The sequence below is a fragment of the Sinocyclocheilus anshuiensis genome, unplaced genomic scaffold (assembly GCF_001515605.1).
Source record: "Sinocyclocheilus anshuiensis isolate Anshui unplaced genomic scaffold, SAMN03320099.WGS_v1.1 scaffold781, whole genome shotgun sequence".
Lineage (NCBI taxonomy): Eukaryota > Metazoa > Chordata > Actinopteri > Cypriniformes > Cyprinidae > Sinocyclocheilus > Sinocyclocheilus anshuiensis.
In genome coordinates, this window is record NW_015540879.1 from 219,804 (window position 1) to 237,131 (window position 17,328).

Genomic DNA, 17,328 nt, shown 5'->3' on the forward strand with positions numbered 1-17,328 from the left:
CTGAAGATCATGTGACACTGAAGACTGGAGTAATGATGCTGAAAATACAGCTGCGCATCACAGAAATAAATTACAGCTTAACAGATATTCACACAGAACACAGCTGTTTTAAATTATAATAATATTTCACAATATTACTGTTATTGCTCTATTTTGGATCAAATAAAAGCAGGCTTGGTGAGCAGAAGAGACTTCTTTAAAAACATAAATAATCTTACTGTTCAAAAACTTTTGACTGGTAGTGTATATTTGTATGATATTAGGGGTAAAAAAAAATGGACATAGATGTCCTTTTAAGAGTCCTGCTCCAGTGACAAGCTGCTGTACCCCACAAGGTGCGATTATGGGCACTTTTCTTCTGTGTGGCCTGGATGAGTGTGAGATTTCCCGGCCCAGTCCGGCCCTGTATGACATGATATAGTTCGAGGACTTAGTACAGTAGGTGACCTACAAAACAGACACAACAGATGAATGTTGGAAAAATGTTGTCCATCTTTTTAACCCGATCTGCCTTCATCAACATAACTGTGGTTTCGTTTAGTGTAAAAATAGCTAATTATCAGCTACTTGTTTATAGCCACTATATCTCAGTAAACAGACATTCATCTCTCTTCCTCAGCTTTGGGCTTTCTTGTTAAACTGGTTTGCATATTTGTCATGGTGAAAATTCCCATTATCTTGCCATACAACTGGTTTCATCACCCCATGACCACTTGCTATGTGTTTGCCGTAACGATCTACCCTTTACAATCAACTTCGGTCATTAGAAACAGTTTATAAGAAATGAAAGCGTTGCCATGCTGCAGCTGTGTGAACCACGTTCGTGAGCCTAAAGTTCATAGAAAACATTGTGTGGTGGAAACTAAATGAATTTTTATTATTCTACGGTAATTTCTTGCTATTACTATTAATGTTCGTAAATATAACTGAGAACTGAACATTGGTGTCTTTTATTAACTTACAGCACCAGAGACTCTCATGCTTACAACTTTTCTTTACTGAAAATGTCACACTTTGTTGAATTGAACTGAATCGATGTTTACATTGATCTTTATTTGTACAGCGCTTTTTACATTTACACATGGTTTCATGGACAATGACCCGTCGTGAAAGCATGATGACTCTTTGTAGAACTGAACGTTTCTTTGTCTGTCAATCTCGATCTTTCAAAGGTCTCTGAGCAATGAAAAATAAATGATATGTAACTGGACTTTAATATTTCAGCTTCATATAAATGTGATGTCAGTCAAGGGGAAAACCTGTAGAAACTGGTTCTCTGCGATCAGAAGAAAAAGAAAGCAGACGGGGAAGTTTAAAATGAAAGGCGAATTTCTCACATATTTATTTCACAGCCCATAAATCTTACGTGACAGAAACGTTCTGAAATCAGGGAGAACTGGACCCGGAGAACTTTTGCCCAGCGTCTCATGTTAATCTCTTCAGCAGTGTTAATCTGAGTGCGGCTCAGCTCAATCCCTGTAGATGAGCATCTGTGCACCTGTCTACAGATCTCCTGACTCACCTGTCCTGATGGCCTACATTCAGACCACATAACTCGCTAGATCAAACCCTAATAAAGATTTCAAATAACCTTCACGTTTCAATGCTGTGTTGGCTTTTTGCAGACAGAAAAGGCTTCGACAGATTAGCGTCACCGTTTCTAAAAGAGCTTTATAACACCATTTGATTGCTTTCTTGAGTTCTCCTACTATGTTCTTCTGTGTTTTCACAGGACGATCCCAGCGTCTATGCGAGCAGACGGCAGCGGCACAGACTGCTGATCTGAACACACACAGCGGGAAGATTACAGATTAGCTGGATTAAGGCCTTTTCTCTCTCCTGAGACCTCCAACATGGATATACACGGAAACATTTCCAATAAATATAAACACCATGACGCTTAAAAGAGCTTAGAAATTTAGAAAAACACCTGCCTGTGTATATGTGTCCCTGTGTCTCAAACTGTCTACTTAATCTGTCATTTAAACTTCTATTTGTAGCACGATCTTCCTTTTGGTTTTGATATGTAACAAAGGATCTGAGAGGCATTGAAAAGTAACATTTTCTTTTTTCATCCTTATTTAACAGGAGCCTGTTACTGTAACTTACTACTTGTTAGAAATATATAATCATGAATAATTAAAATATAATTTAACAGTTGTCTTTTAATATGTCTTATATAAACACTATTTTGTGAATTTGTGGTCATAACAGTGATTCTGCATTCATTTCTGCATGCATTGATTTTAAAATGTGATCTGATACTAAAAATCATGTTTCAAACAGAGTTTGATCTGCCCTGTCATGAAATAAAAACACAGTGTACTATCTGAGATTCCAGAGGACCTCAGAGATGAGTTATTAAAGGAGAAGCTGAACATGAAAACTCTGTCATTATTTATCTCGCTTGCACTTGTTTTTGTTTTTCTTCTGTACAACACAAAAGGAGACTCTGAAGAGTCTTCACATACAGTAAAGCTTTTCCTCATAGTGACCACAAGTTTCAAGCGCCAAAAATATACCACCATAAAAGCACCATACCCTAATCACACAGCACATGTCCACTGATCTCCATTGTACTGCTCATCTCAAATATGAGTAAAAACGAAAGCCTCCGAGCTCCGCTGAAGAGCTGGAACTAATGCTTAGAGAAAGCTTGTGCTTAGTGCTGCTGTTGCAAACTGTGCAGCTTTGAGCTACTGATCAGCGCCTTTACAAACAATCCCCACTGAAACCACAGTCCGGTTTCTGTCAAATGTAGTCTGGAAGACACTAGAAACTAGACAGCGCCTCCTGGAGGACAGCAGTGAGAAACACTACTACAAGTACACATCTCTTCACATCTGATGTGTTTAAGAGAAGAATGCAGTGGTGTTTGTTGTGCTGTTGAGAAGAGAGGACACTGCACACAACACATCTCTTCTGAACAGCAGCATGGCCGGCTCCTGCATGTTCATAGACAGTATACCGCTGATGGGGTGTTTCAGACATAGTTTTGCCTTGAGTACTTTGCTGTGAGTACACTGGGGCCTGAACCGGAAGTGTGTGATGTGAAATCTACTAACATTTTCACCTTAGCTGTAAATGGGCATATTATGTTTTTTTATTTTTTATGGCTACATTTATTTCACCATCCACACGAACAAGTTAAAACATTCATGCTGCAGTATAAACAGGTGTGACATCATGATTGTGTGATTGATGGATGGATGGAGCTTCAAAACCTCGACCCAGCCACTGCCATCATACTGCTTGGAAGAGCCAGGGCATTTTTAAATACAGCACAGGTTGTATTTCTTCACATATAAACGGATTAGGTTGTGTGTCATTTTGCAGGACACGTGTGAAAATGTTTTTGAGTACACTTCTTAAAGCCACACAAGAGAATCAAAGAATCGTGTAAAACATTTTTTTTTATAATTCATTACACATTTTCTTTTAATGTTTGTATTAAACACGGACCATTACTTTATGCATCATTTCTGCTATTGCAGGCTCATTTAGTAAATGTTAGCATTTTAAATTTTAGACAAATGCAAACTTGGTGCTTAATGGAAAATTTGTCACATTTACAAAATCAGGTGATTGTGTTCACCCATCAGACCAAAGAATCAGGCGAACCACAGTCTGTCAGCAGCTAGTGCAGTGATTGTGTGCATCTGTGACCGCAGAAAATCTTCAGCTTTTGGTTTTATTGTTCATCAAAAAAAAAAAACTTTAAATGAATTCCAATTTTAACATTTAAATTTTAGATAAACTTTCTAATTTGAATAAACTTTATATACAACAAAATAAACTTTACATGAAATAAATAAAAAAAAAGTAGTTGTTGATTTTTTTTTTTTAGTTTTTTATTTCCTATAGGGAAAACAATGATGAAAGTTTATAAGCAATTGCACACATCTATATATACATATCCAGTGTTGGGGTGTAACTAGTTACATGTAACAGAGTTACGTAATTTAATTACAAAATAAATCTAACTGTAATCAGTTACAGTTACTGAGAATGTTAAAGATCACAAAGAATATTTTCGCACACATACACACACACACACACACTCACACACACACACACACACATCCACATACAGATTTAATTGACTTCTTTCCCAAATTGCATTGACTGCTCTAAAATACGAGACACCAATGTTTCAAGAGTTTAGGACACGTTTATACGATAACTGTTTTATTTCTTATTCGGGTTTATATATATATGCCTTTTTTTTACAGATTAACTGTTAGATGCCCGTGTTTCCCGTCATAGCTATGCAAAGATTTGATTTAAAAAACAGTATCATAGCTATTAAACTGTTTCTTGTTATCATATTAAATCTGTATTTAACCTCAGAACAATCTGAAAGTAAAAAGAGGCGTTTTTGTGGTGGATGTGCTTTAATAATAAATTATAATCTTAACTCAAATGAAGGATTCTGAAAGTCTGACAGAAATCAGTGTTGAGTGCCACTGTAAGGTTAACCCTGCTGCTTTACATGTTTCTAAATGATTAACATTTGAAAACATTTGTTAGAAATGCAGAAAAGTAATCAAAAGTAATCAGTTACATTACTACACTGCATGCAGCGTAGGTCCAGATAGATTTCAGCAGAATACCTGCACTGGATGGCCAAGTTCACGTGCATTTTGTGCATTTTCAAAATACTGTACTTGTATTAAAATACATTTTTCCCACACAGTATTTTGTATTTTTATTTTAAATACATTTTCATGTATCTCTGACATTACTGAGCAGGACAGCACAGAAGATGTTACGTGGTACCTGCTCACTGGTACTGGTACTGAACTAATGTTCATGCGCATACTTATCTGTGCGATTGTCAACTAAAGATTGTAACTATCACTAGAGGATTCGTGAGGATGTTTGATAGCGTTACAGTGCTGCCTCCGGCCGCCAGAGCGCGCTGCGACTTCCGCTGTCAGAGCCGCACAGCAACATCCGGGTCACGGCCATCTCGGTCAGCGTCGCTCCAGAAGGTGCTCAGCATCAGAACAGCGGCTGCCAGCTGATCAATCCTCCGGAGCGGCGGAGGCGTCGGGCGCAGCGATGAGCAGCAGCAGCCACCCCCTGCGGCCGCGGAGCTCCGTGTCGGAGATCGATCACGTGCAGCTGCTGGCGGAGCAGCTCGGCTCGCTGCTGGCGGGACTGCAGTACAGTGACGTCACCTTCCTGGTGGAGCACAAGCGCTTTCCCGCGCATCGCGTCATTCTGGCGGCAAGATGCCAGTACTTCAGGTAACGGTTAACGGTTAACGGTCAACTGTCAGGCGATGGTTTGTGCGAATAACGGCCTTAAATGATGAAGAAGGACTGGAGCCGGGCTGTTGCCATACCCGAACAGCCAGGTGTGCCGTGAAAAATTATTATTTCATATCTAAAACTTCATATCTCTATTATAATTCGTTATTATTATTTTAAATCGGAGGGTTTTACAAATACTTAAAGGGGTCCTATTATGCTCTTTTACAAAGTCTTGATTTTGTTTGGGGGCTGTACTAGAACATCCTCTCATGCTTGGTGGTTCGAAAAACGCATTATTTTTCACATAATTTACATTATTACAACTAATGCCCAAACATACACACTGCACACTGACTAAAATTAAAAAAGTGAAAAAGCATAATAGGACCCCTTTAATAAATTATAAGTATTACAAAGAGCTTGGCAGTAAAACTTTGTAACTGTGCGTTCACACCGCCGCCGTCGAGAGCGTCAGAAATCGCTCTGGCCGCGCTGCCAACAACGCTGTGGAAAGATTCATGGACGCTGTGACGCTCTGACGTAGATCGAATGCTTACCTTGTATTTAAAGGGGTCGCAAAGCAAACACGCGAGTTGATCTTGTGCAGACTGACCACAAGCAGGGTAACGTTATAAGTTAACCTCATTAAATATTGTTGTGGACGAAGCATTAAGATCCTTTACCTCATAATGTATAAAGCACTAATACCACACTGTAAAAATACTCTGATACAAGTAAAAGTCCTGCATTGAAAATGTTACTTAAGTAAGTATAATCAGGTATAAACATGTAAGGATAATCAGGAAAATTGATTTAAAGGTTTAAAAGTGAACTGGGACTATTATAGGCTACTATTATTTATTATATCATTAGATTATTATTCCTATAACGTTAATGCACATCAGCAACTCACCAGGAACACCAACAATCTCAGACACCTCGGTCCACGTATCATTTTGTTTTATTTATGTCCCTTTACGCAAACAGGGACACGTCGTAGATTATTGGAAAACCCGCCACAGCAATAATCAACCTCTGCTCTATTTTGCTTGGGAACTAATGCGGTCGGAACCAAAGTTTACAGGACTGCGTTCTCTGGAATCCTCTCAAGCGGTGGACTTCTATGTTCCGATTGGTTGCCGCCGAACTGCATCATAGCTCATTACCATAAAGTTGACCTGATTTCAACTCTCCTCAACGCCCTCAACGTCCAAGACACGCCACGCCGCTGCTCGACGCCGGCTCACATTGAAAATAAATGACTTCTGGCCACTTTGATGCTCTCGACGGCGGCAGTGTGAACGCACGGTAACGCCAAAGGCTTGCTGTATGAATGCAATAGTAAGCATTTTCAAAAACTGGGTCCAATGATTGGGAATAAAGGCTGTGACACACCAAGCCGATAGGTAGCATGTTTCGCCGGTACACCGTCTTCATTTGCTTGCTCGTTTTCATCACTTTCGCCTTAATTCTTGTTCGCTAAATGAGCATCCAATCAGAGTTCTGACTCGTGCCGATGGCCCCACGCAGAGTCAACATGTCGAATCAGGCAAACTTCCACCGACGACAGCCGATGTCAGAAACACACCCAACAAACTAGCCTGACCGCCGGCTTGTGTGACCTTAAAGAGCCATTTAAAAGTGTACGAGCAATGAAGGGATTGTTCACCCAAAAATAAGAGTGAGTAAATTGTTTTTTGTTGATTGATTTTTATTTTATTTATTTTATTTTTGAATTCTGAAGTTGTTCCAAACCTGTATGGAAATATATTTTGAAGAATGTTGGTAACCAAAAAGTTGACCGTAACCATTGATATCCATAGTATGGGAGAAAAAAATGCTATGAAAGTCAGTGGCTAGTGGCAGCTGTTTGGTTACTGTGTATGTTTCTGGCTGGTGACGGTGAGAGTCGTCAGTCTTGGCTTTGTGTGAGGAGCTGACACACAGTTTGTGGACCGCAGAGGCTGTTTTGTAAAATCAGCTATGAGTTTTCTCCCGATTTCTCCTCTTCAAGCGGGATGAGTGGATGTGATCTAGATGAAGAGCAGCAGGCGTTTGTCTTGACGTGATGTTCTCCTCAGGGCTCTTCTGTACGGAGGAATGAAGGAGTCGCAGCCGCAGGCCGAGGTGCATTTGGAGGACACCCGTGCCGAAGCCTTCGGGATGCTGCTGCAGTATCTGTACACGGGCCGGGCCAGTCTCAGCGCCGCACGTGAGGAGGTTCTGCTGGACTTCCTGGGCCTCGCCAACCGCTACGGCCTGCAGCTGCTGGAGGACTCCACGTCTGAGTTCCTGCGCACGGTGCTGAGCACACAGAACGTGTGTCTGGTGTTCGACGTGGCCAGCCTGTACTCCCTGAGCGCCCTCGCCGCCGCCTGCTGCTCCTACATGGACCGACACGCTCCGGACGTCCTGCTGTCAGACGGCTTCATGATGCTGTCGAAGGTAACGCACTCTACTCCTGGCACGAGTAAGGAAGGGATGATGTGCATCTAGACAGTTATTGCAGAATAAACCCAGTCAGGGTGATCAGGTACTGCACCCTCCTGAGTAGGGTTGGGTACCGAAACCCGGTACCAATATGGCACCGGTACCTATGTAACCAGTATGTACTAGAACCGAATCAGAACGCAGATTTCGGTGCCTCAATTCAGTGCCATGCCTGAGCGATCGATTGAAATATTTGTCCTCTGGTTCTCCGAAACGGACGTAAGCATCATCATCACTGGCACCGCACGTGAAAAGTAATTTCCCAACTGAGAAAATGCACGTGAACTCAAGTCGGAAAGCTCTAATAATACAGATCCAACACATCTTTGTAGTAACGAGAGTGTCCATGTTGTTTTCACATTCCGACTTAAAAGCAGAACTCGGGAAACGAGAGCATCGAGGAGCGCGTGAATGCAGTAATTACACTTGCTCTGATGGCAGCAGGTAGCCTTCCGTTAACTAAGCTAAACATGCTTAAATTAACATGCCTAAAGCTAAACCTCCCTTGTATTCACATTTCTAAACCTGTTGTCCAACAAAAGAGAACATTATAACCGTTTTACTCCACAACACCAGTCAGATGCTTCCTTCTGTGATCTGATGAGGCTTCTTGTCACAGAATGAGGCAGAAAATATGTTCCATAGGCTACTTTAAAAAGAATACATCGATTAGCAATGGATTATAAATATACTTAATTATTATGAAAATACCAGAGATGGCTTGAATAACACAGATAAACTATATTGTCGCAGTCGAGTGTTTATTGTCTTCGTTTTATCATTCAAAACGTTTATATGTTCTGTTTACTCCATTACAGTTATAATAGCGATATTATATAAGCGATATGTCCATATAAGGGATTTCCTGGAGGGTCTGAGTTCTCTGCTTCTGTAACTGGATATGTGCATTTTCTGTGCGAGGGCGCCCTCTGGTGTGCAGTATGAATGAAACTGACATCATGTGTTTATAGTGCTAATGGCCAATCCATAATTTTTTGGGGAATTTTTATTCATTTATTTATTTATTTTTTTAATAAGTATCGGTTTAGGCTCTGGAACCGTTTTAAAAGTATCGATTTGGCACCGGTATCGAAAAAACCCAAATGATACCCAACCCTACTCCTGAAGGGGTTTGATGTGCGATTAACAAGCAGCTGAATGTACATTATCCCGCTTATTACATAGGTACTTCCCACGCAAGTAAATTATAGGACGCACAGTATTGATTTGAGTTGAAATATTTAATTCGCTCATGGTATTAGCAAACCATCAAGGACGCGGACAGAGCTTCTAGTTTGTGGTACAGGTGTTCACTCTGGTGAAGGGTGTTCTCAGGCGCGATGTGAAGGGGATTGTGGTGAATCACTGTAGCGCATGATCTCATTACCTTCATAAAACGACAGCAACAGCAGTTCAACCAAACATTCGTTAAATTAATCACGGTGAACTGTAACCCAAAGATTAGTGTCGTTGTAGCGACTCCACCATTACACCAGTGTTCATCACTGATGTGTGTTTTACATCCACTGAGCTGTTTTAAAGGTGCTGATGTTCAGATTAGAGACGCTCTGATCCGCCTTTTCACCTCCGATACTGATCCGATACCTGGGGTTCAGTACCGATCCAATACCAGTGCAGTTTCTTTCCTTTTAAATCAGTGTAGAATTTCGGTGTCTCTGTAAAGAAAGAAAAATAAATATGAAAAAATATATATTTATATTCATAATCTATGACAAAAATATATTATAAACTAGGTTAGTGGATCATTCAGCAGCAAAAGTTATTGTAGAAAAGTCAGTGCACAATCATTTTATAAATCCAAACATTTAGTGAAAAACGTTATTTAGAGGGGAACAAATAAAAGTGTAGCACTAAATCTGGTAAAATCTTACACACCGCTCTTTGTATTGTTGCATTGATGAGAATCAGTATATTCATTTATTAATATATACTATACTATAAAATTAAAAGACATTTCCCTTAAATGTATAGCACATTTTTTTTAATGAGGCAAGAATAAATGACAGATAGGACAAAACATACGGAGTGTGTCCGGTGCGCAGAATGAGGCGACTGAAGCAACACGGAAGAGATACTGATGCGTACTGTATTATATCTGTGCAGTATTTTATTGAGCCCTTTCTCTTAACAGTTTTACAATTCCGTTACTGTGTGTGTTAAAAACAATTCATAGTGCTCTCTACTCCCGTGTTTTGTTCTAGCAGACACCTGGTAGCAAGTAACATGATTTAGAAACAACAATAAACTCCTGCAAGATAAAAGTCCCTTTTGTGCAAAATCATAGACATTCAGATCAAGTGTAATAATGGGAACGCTGTATGATTTTAGAGTTTCATCGTCTTGACTGTCGTAAGAAAATGCGACCAGGGTTTGAGTGCTGAATGGAGGACGAAACAGAGAAGTTACTGAACTTTAATGTAAGGACTTATATTCATCTCTACCTCACGTTAAGCTATCATATGGAATAAAGTGCATGAAAACTTTATGGTGCTTTATGCCTTTTGTGTGGCTTAACAGTAACGCAGAATAGTATGCACTATATCAGATTTGGATCGTTCCTGATATGAGTCTCGGCTCATTCCTAGTTCAGATACACAACTGCTTCAGCTCTGTTAAACTTTACAGACTTCAATAACAAGGTGCACAGGCGTGTCGAACAAACGGAGTGCAGTAATTCTGACTGAAATATACATCTTGTTAAAATACTTTGCATCCAAAAGTGGAAGCACTTCAAACCTGTTTTTTCCTCTTACAACAGCTCTGCAAACTTTAGCACAAAGACGGCGTGGCAGAGGGTTGCAGCAGTAACGACAGACATTATTTAAAGACAGAGCCCTAGTGTGTTCAGTAAACCACTGTTTAATAGAAAAGAAAAAACGAGCCATTTTATGCCCTACAGGCCAATCAATGCAGTGATGATCCACAGACCAGCAGCAGGACTGTGAGTGTGATTACTGCTTAAAGGAGTGGTTTTTAGCGGATTAAAAAGTTTAACACCTAGAAGAGCGAGCAACACAACTGAAATATCATTCAGATGATGCATATTAGTTTTATAAAAAAAAAAACATGGAGGCATATATATGACATTTTATTCCTAAAAACATGGTGAAAATGTGCTTGCAGTTTCTGTGACTATTCTAATGCAAACAGAAGCGTGAGCGGGATAATGGTGTGTTCTCCCGCAGGCGGCTCTGCTGATGGTCGTTCGGCGGGACTCTTTTGCGGCCAGCGAGCGGGAGATTTTCCAGGCTCTGGCCCGCTGGTGTCTGCAGAATGGCGATGGGACAGACACACAGGAAGTGATGTCAGCGGTGCGTCTGCCGCTCATGAAGCTGACCGAGATGCTGAACGTGGTGCGTCCGTCGGGTCTGGTTAGTCCCGATGATCTTCTGGATGCCATCAAGACGCGCTCGGAGAGCCGAGACATGGACCTGAACTACCGCGGCATGCTGGGTAAGTCATTGCTCTTCAGCAAACACACTCAGGCAGCCAGAGCCCTGTTCGTGGCTTTCAGTTCATATCTGTTCACACTGAGCTCAGCTGAATGCTAGGGCAGCTCTGAATGCTGAGGACTGAAGACAGGCATGCATTTCAAATCACTCTCTGTCTTCTCTGTCTCTCTATTACATGAAGCCAGTTTCAGCTGCTACTCTGGAAGGATTGAGTGTAGTTTGAGCAAACTCTGTTTTTCTGTTCATGATTTTACTGGTGTTTATCACCATGACCACTGACGCTGCACACATATTTACAACCAGATGTATTCTGGTTAAGAGATTGCAAACCAGAACTGGACCAGTCAGCTGAGAGTAAAGTAACATTTATGTGACACAATGAAGCCTGTCTCTCTCTCTCTCCAAATTAAAGCAGCCACAGCATTTTAGAGGCAAAATCACACCACTTTTGCTGCTAAATTATTTATTATATATGTGAATTATATATTTGATATATATATATATATATATATATATATATATATAAGTTTTTCAGTCTGGTTCTCAGGGGAGCACCTGGAGATTTGGTTTGGTTATTGCAATTTATTTAGTTTTTTTTAAATAATATAATAAATGTGATAATACTATTATATAGGGATGCTCCGATCGATCAGCCGGAGATCGGTATCGGCCGATAATCATATTTTATGACTCGATCGGTACTCACCAACTTGGCCGATCTCAGGAACCGATCACAATTTGATGACGTCAACGCGTGACGACGTACATGATGCGTGGGGACATAAATGATTTGGCGCCGCAGTCATCTTATCGCCGGGTACATGACGTGTGGGGACATAAATGATTTGGCGCTGCAGTCATGTCATCGCCGGTGTGGAAATGCTATGACGTTTCGAGAAACAATGAAAAATTAATTTGTCGTGTATGTTTGGCATGATGATATGATCAATGGATGGTTCATTTTTAACAGCAGATTCAGTGACGTTAGAGCTGATCTGCGCCTCACTGCACACGTCTGCGGCGCGTTACGGCTCCACGGCCACCGGAGCTGATCGCGGCCGCTCTTATGGGCTAATTTAAATGTTTGGGTGAACTAACCCTTTAATATAGCCCAATATTTTCAGCAACACTTTAGTTTAGTGTCCTTGTTACACATTACATGTGCTTACTATGGTAATAACAGTAAATTATGCATAATTACAAGCAGCTAACCTTTAACCAAACTCTAATCCTAACCTTAATCCTGTACTAAGTACATGTAGTTGATTAATATTACTCAGTACTTAATATTATAATTACACTAATAAGGACGCCTTAAAGTGCAAGCATATTTTCTTACAGCTGTGTTTTTGCTGACTTTAAATTCCTGATATCGACTTCCGGCTGAGCATGTGAGTGAGAAGACGCGCTTTATGTTAGCTCCCGAGCACTTTGTCATTCTATTATATCTTTCAGGCTGCCTGAAATGTTAAGCACACTTGGTGGTTTATTGTTCAAACTACTTATTCGACGATTGTAGCTTGGAAGGATTTATGGCTTCTGAAAGGCAACGTAAACTTAAATCGTCAGCGACAGTGACAGAGAGTCATGGCGACAAGCTGCCGTTGGATCTGGAAAATCTCCGTGTCACTCTGATCTCCGAGCTATCATCTACCATCGCAGAACAGGTGAAAGCAGCCATCGACTCTGCTCTTGCCCCGGTTGTTGCGTCCTTTGAGAGTTTTAAATCGAGCATCGAATCACAAGGACGGCACATTGACGAGCTTGATCAGCACTTGAACGATTACAGCGACCGCATTGTAGCACTGGAACAGACGGTGCTAAAGTTGACTTCGGCTAACAAGCAACTCACCGATAAAGTGGAGGACTTGGAGTCACGCTCTCGGCATTGCAATCTCCGGGTCATCGGCATCCCCGAGCGAGCAGAAGGGAGCGATCCGGTTACGTTCATGTCACAATTTTTCCAGGACGTGCTCGGGTCAGAAATCTTTCCCACTCCCCCGCTGCTGGATAGAGCGCACCGTATTGGTCCCGCGTCTTCGGCTGACCGGGAGAATCAAAGGCCTAGAGTGATGATCGTGCGGTTTCACTACTTCAGCGATAAAGAAAAGGCTGTCCGGCGTGGGAATTGGAACCAGCTCTTCTATCAGAGTCGTAAGGTCTTCATTTTTCCTGATTTCAACTCCAGCGTTGCTAAGAGGAGGGCGGCATTTTCAGCTGTGAGAAACAGCCTGCGTGAGAAGAATGTGAGATTCTCTTAAATTCCCCGCTCGCCTGCTGATAGACCTCGGAGATGAGAAGTTTCAATTCGACTGTCCCAAACAAGCACAGCGATGGTTTAACGAACGGTATTCAACTTCCTAGGTATTATGTAGAGATAAGTATGCAAAGGACACTATTTTATAAACAGTTGTACTCTGATAATTGATAACTGTTAACCAAGTGAGTTTAGATAAATGTTTTCATGTTGCCTGAAATGATTGTTCTTTGTTACTCCATATGTTCGGGAGTGACTTCATACGACATAGACGGGAATAGATACGGTTTTTGAGCATCGGAGGTTCCAGAGTTTTGGTGTTCTGCCTCCATTGTTTGGGAATGGAGAGAAGAAATTGAGTGATGTTCAGGGTGGGGTGGGGTGGAGGGAGGAATGGTGGGTTTTTCCCCAATTAATAATTATAATTTTGTTTTTTTTTTTGTTTGTTTTTCGTTTCCCCCTTTTTTTTCCTCCCTCTCTGCTTGTGGCCTCCTCTCTTGTATATTAACCTAACCTTATGGACAATACCAGAAGCTCAGTTAGATTCTTGAGTTGGAATGTGAAAGGACTGAATGGTCCCATTAAAAGATCCAAAGTTTTGGCACATTTGAAATTACAAAAACCCGATGTTGTATTCCTCCAGGAAACTCATCTGCGCCTTAAGGATCAATGCAGACTCCAAACTCGCTGGACATCACACATTTTTCACTCGAACTTTGATTCCAGGTCTAGAGGAGTTGCCATTTTGATTAATAAGACTGTGCACTTTTCTATTGACAATGTTATTTCTGATGTGAATGGACGATATGTAATTGTGAAAGGGAAAATTTCACAAACACCAATAGTTTTGGTAAATGTATATGCCCCAAACTTTGATAATGCTCTCTTTGCTCAGGATCTGTTGTCAAAGATCCCAGCTCTGAACACACATCTTTTGATATTTGGAGGAGATCTAAACTGTGTTATTGATCCTGATTTGGATAAATCAAGCACTGTTATGAAAGCTCCCTCTGCCATGTCAAAGATCTTTTCTGAGTTTATGGCTCAGAATGGTTATATTGACCCATGGAGACACTTTAATCCCACTGAGAGGAAATACTCATTCTACTCGTATGTCCATCAGTCTTTCTCTCGTATAGATTATTTTTTTATCAATAATTCTCTAATTCCTCAGGTTGTGAACTCTGAATATCTGCCCATCGTTATTTCAGATCATGCCCCTCTAAGTCTTGACATTCTTTTATTTTCATTTCACACTTCTCGACCACCCTGGCGGTTCAATTCTTTACTTCTATCTGATTTAGCATTCTGTGAATATATTTCTAATTCAATAGATGACTTTCTCCTTACTAATCAGACAGATTCAATCTCTTTCTCCTTACTTTGGGAAACTTTGAAAGCCTTTTTAAGAGGACAGATCATTTCTTACTCCGCTTATGTTAATAAAGAACGGAGGAATAGGATAAAAAAGTTATCTAACAGTATTCAAGCTTTAGATGACCAATATGCTCATAGCCCGACTCCTGAGCTACATAAACAAAGGCTTAATCTGCAGGCAGAATTCAATCTGTTATCCACAGGTGAGGCGGAGAGACTTTTGTTACACGCGCGTGGTAATTACTACGAACATGGGGATAAGGTCGGTCGCCTCCTGGCCCATCAGCTTCACAACCGAGCAGCTTCGCGATTTATTGCTCAAATTGCACCCGATGGAGCATTAACCTCAGATCCTGTGGAGATTAATTCAAATTTTAAAGACTTTTTCTCTTTTCTGTATAAAACTGAAGCTTCTGGCCATTCAGAAGAAATGAACCAATTTCTTGGGCGTATTAACTTCCATAGGGTTGATCCTCTTTTAGTGCCTGAACTTGATGGACCCATCACCTTAGAGGAGATCACTAAGTCAATTAATTCGTTGAAATCTAAGAAATCCCCTGGCCCAGACGGGTTGCCTTCCAAATTTTATAAGAAATTTCATGTCAAACTGGCCCCGCTTCTTTTGTCTGTATTTGAGGAAGCTTTAGATCTAGGCATGTTGCCCTCAACACTGAGACAAGCATCTATAACTCTATTGCCTAAAGATGGGAAGGACCCAACGTTATGTAACTCATACAGACCTATTAGCCTCCTCAATGTTGATGTTAAGATTTTAGCCAAGATTTTGGCCTCTCGTTTAGAGTCAGTACTTCCTAGTATTATCTCAGAGGAACAAACTGTATTCATTAAAGGACGGTATTCATTCTCTAACATTCGTACTCTTTTTAATATTTTATACTCAAAACAAAAGTGTTTCCCCTGAGGTGATCATTTCATTAGACGCCGAAAAGGCATTTGATAGGATAGAGTGGGGTTATCTGTTTAGAGTTCTGGAGGAGTTTGGTTTTGGGGAGGGATTGATATCATGGATACGTCTACTATATGCTGACCCACAAGCTTCAGTTTCTACTAAACAGTGTTAACTCTGAGTATTTTACCTTATCACGAGGTACACGCCAGGGATGCCCCCTATCCCCATTACTTTTTGCCATAGCTATTGAGCCCCTTTCAATAATGCTTAGAACACTTCCTGTATTTCAAGGTATAATCCGCAAGGGAATCGAACATAAATGAGCCCTATACGCTGACGACTTATTACTCTACGTTACCGATCCAATTGCATCTATTCCTGGGATAATACATCTATTAGATGATTTTGGGAAATTCTCTGGGTATAAACTAAATCTGCAGAAGAGTGAATGTTTACCCATAAATCAATCTGCCCAAAAATTAAAACAGAATGACATACCTTTCCACTTGGAGAGTTCTAAATTCAAGTATCTTGGTGTTAATGTTACCCTTTCTTATTCTGCCTTAAAAGCAGCAAATTTTACACCGTTAGTTTCATACATGAAGTCAGCTTTTTTAAGATGGGCGGCTCTTCCATTATCTCCACTAGGTAGGATAAACGCTGTAAAAATGAATATTCTCCCCAAATTTCTTTACCTCTTTCAAGCTATTCCTTTGTTTCTGCCCAAATCTTTCTTCAAGAATATAGATCAACTAATCTCCTCCTTTATATGGGCAGGTAAAACTCCTAGAGTTTCCAAAATTTTGCTTCAAAAAAGTCGACTAAGTGGAGGGCTTTCCCTGCCCAATTTTATGTATTATTATTGGGCAGCAAATATTCAGAAGCTGGTGTTCTGGGTACAGGCCTCCTCTTTACCATGGTGCTACTTAGAAGCTAAGTCTTGTATTTCAACATCTCTCCCTGCTATGGTGTTCTCTTCTCTCCCCATGTCCCCTTCACATTACACGGATAATCCAATAGTATGCTCTTCTCTTAAAATATTCTTTCAATTTCGACGTCATTTTAAATTTACCTCTGCATCAACCATGGCTCCAATACATAATAATCATCGCTTTCTTCCTCCCTTTTCAGATTCCGTATTCTCTTTCTGGGAAAAGAAAGGTCTGAAATGCTTTGAAGATCTTTTCATTAATAATGTGTTTGCAAGTTTTTCTGAATTATCGTCATCATTTAATTTGCCTTCCTCTCACCTATTTCGGTACTTTCAAATTAGGCACTGTGTCTCCTCTCTGCTCTCTGGGTTTCCCTCTCTGCCTACAAAGTCTCCATGGGAGGGCCATTCAGTCAATGCTGGTGTTTATACCGGCCGCGCCACAGCCCAGAACTCATCACATCGCGCGGCCGGTGTATGTTGTCTACACTGGATGCAGTAAACTAATGCCTCGTTCTATGTATGACGTGTTGACAGAAGTTCAAATGGTTTTCAACGGTCAGTCAGTAATGTAGCAGATTGAAAAGTTAGTATCTTTCTGCAGTCCAATAGACGGCAGTGCGGTGGTGGCT

General features: G+C 40.7%; 2 protein-coding genes across 2 annotated transcripts in view; both read left to right on the forward strand.

Annotated features, from left to right (window-relative positions):
- LOC107688313 (uncharacterized) overlaps positions 1-1,999 on the forward strand; it is a 6,868-nt gene extending 4,869 nt beyond the window's left edge. Inside the window, exon 2 of the mRNA XM_016485935.1 lies at positions 1,733-1,999. Coding sequence (XP_016341421.1) covers positions 1,733-1,781 — 49 coding nt within the window. The 3' untranslated portion in view covers positions 1,782-1,999. The remainder of the gene's footprint in view (positions 1-1,732) is intronic.
- A 2,977-nt stretch (positions 2,000-4,976) lies between these two features.
- The window catches only part of LOC107688314 (BTB/POZ domain-containing protein 9-like), a 23,035-nt gene continuing 10,683 nt past the window's right edge, over positions 4,977-17,328 (forward strand). Inside the window, exons 1-3 of the mRNA XM_016485936.1 lie at positions 4,977-5,252; positions 7,340-7,703; positions 10,955-11,222. Of these exons, the coding sequence (XP_016341422.1) occupies positions 5,065-5,252; positions 7,340-7,703; positions 10,955-11,222 (820 nt within the window). The 5' untranslated portion in view covers positions 4,977-5,064. The remainder of the gene's footprint in view (positions 5,253-7,339; positions 7,704-10,954; positions 11,223-17,328) is intronic.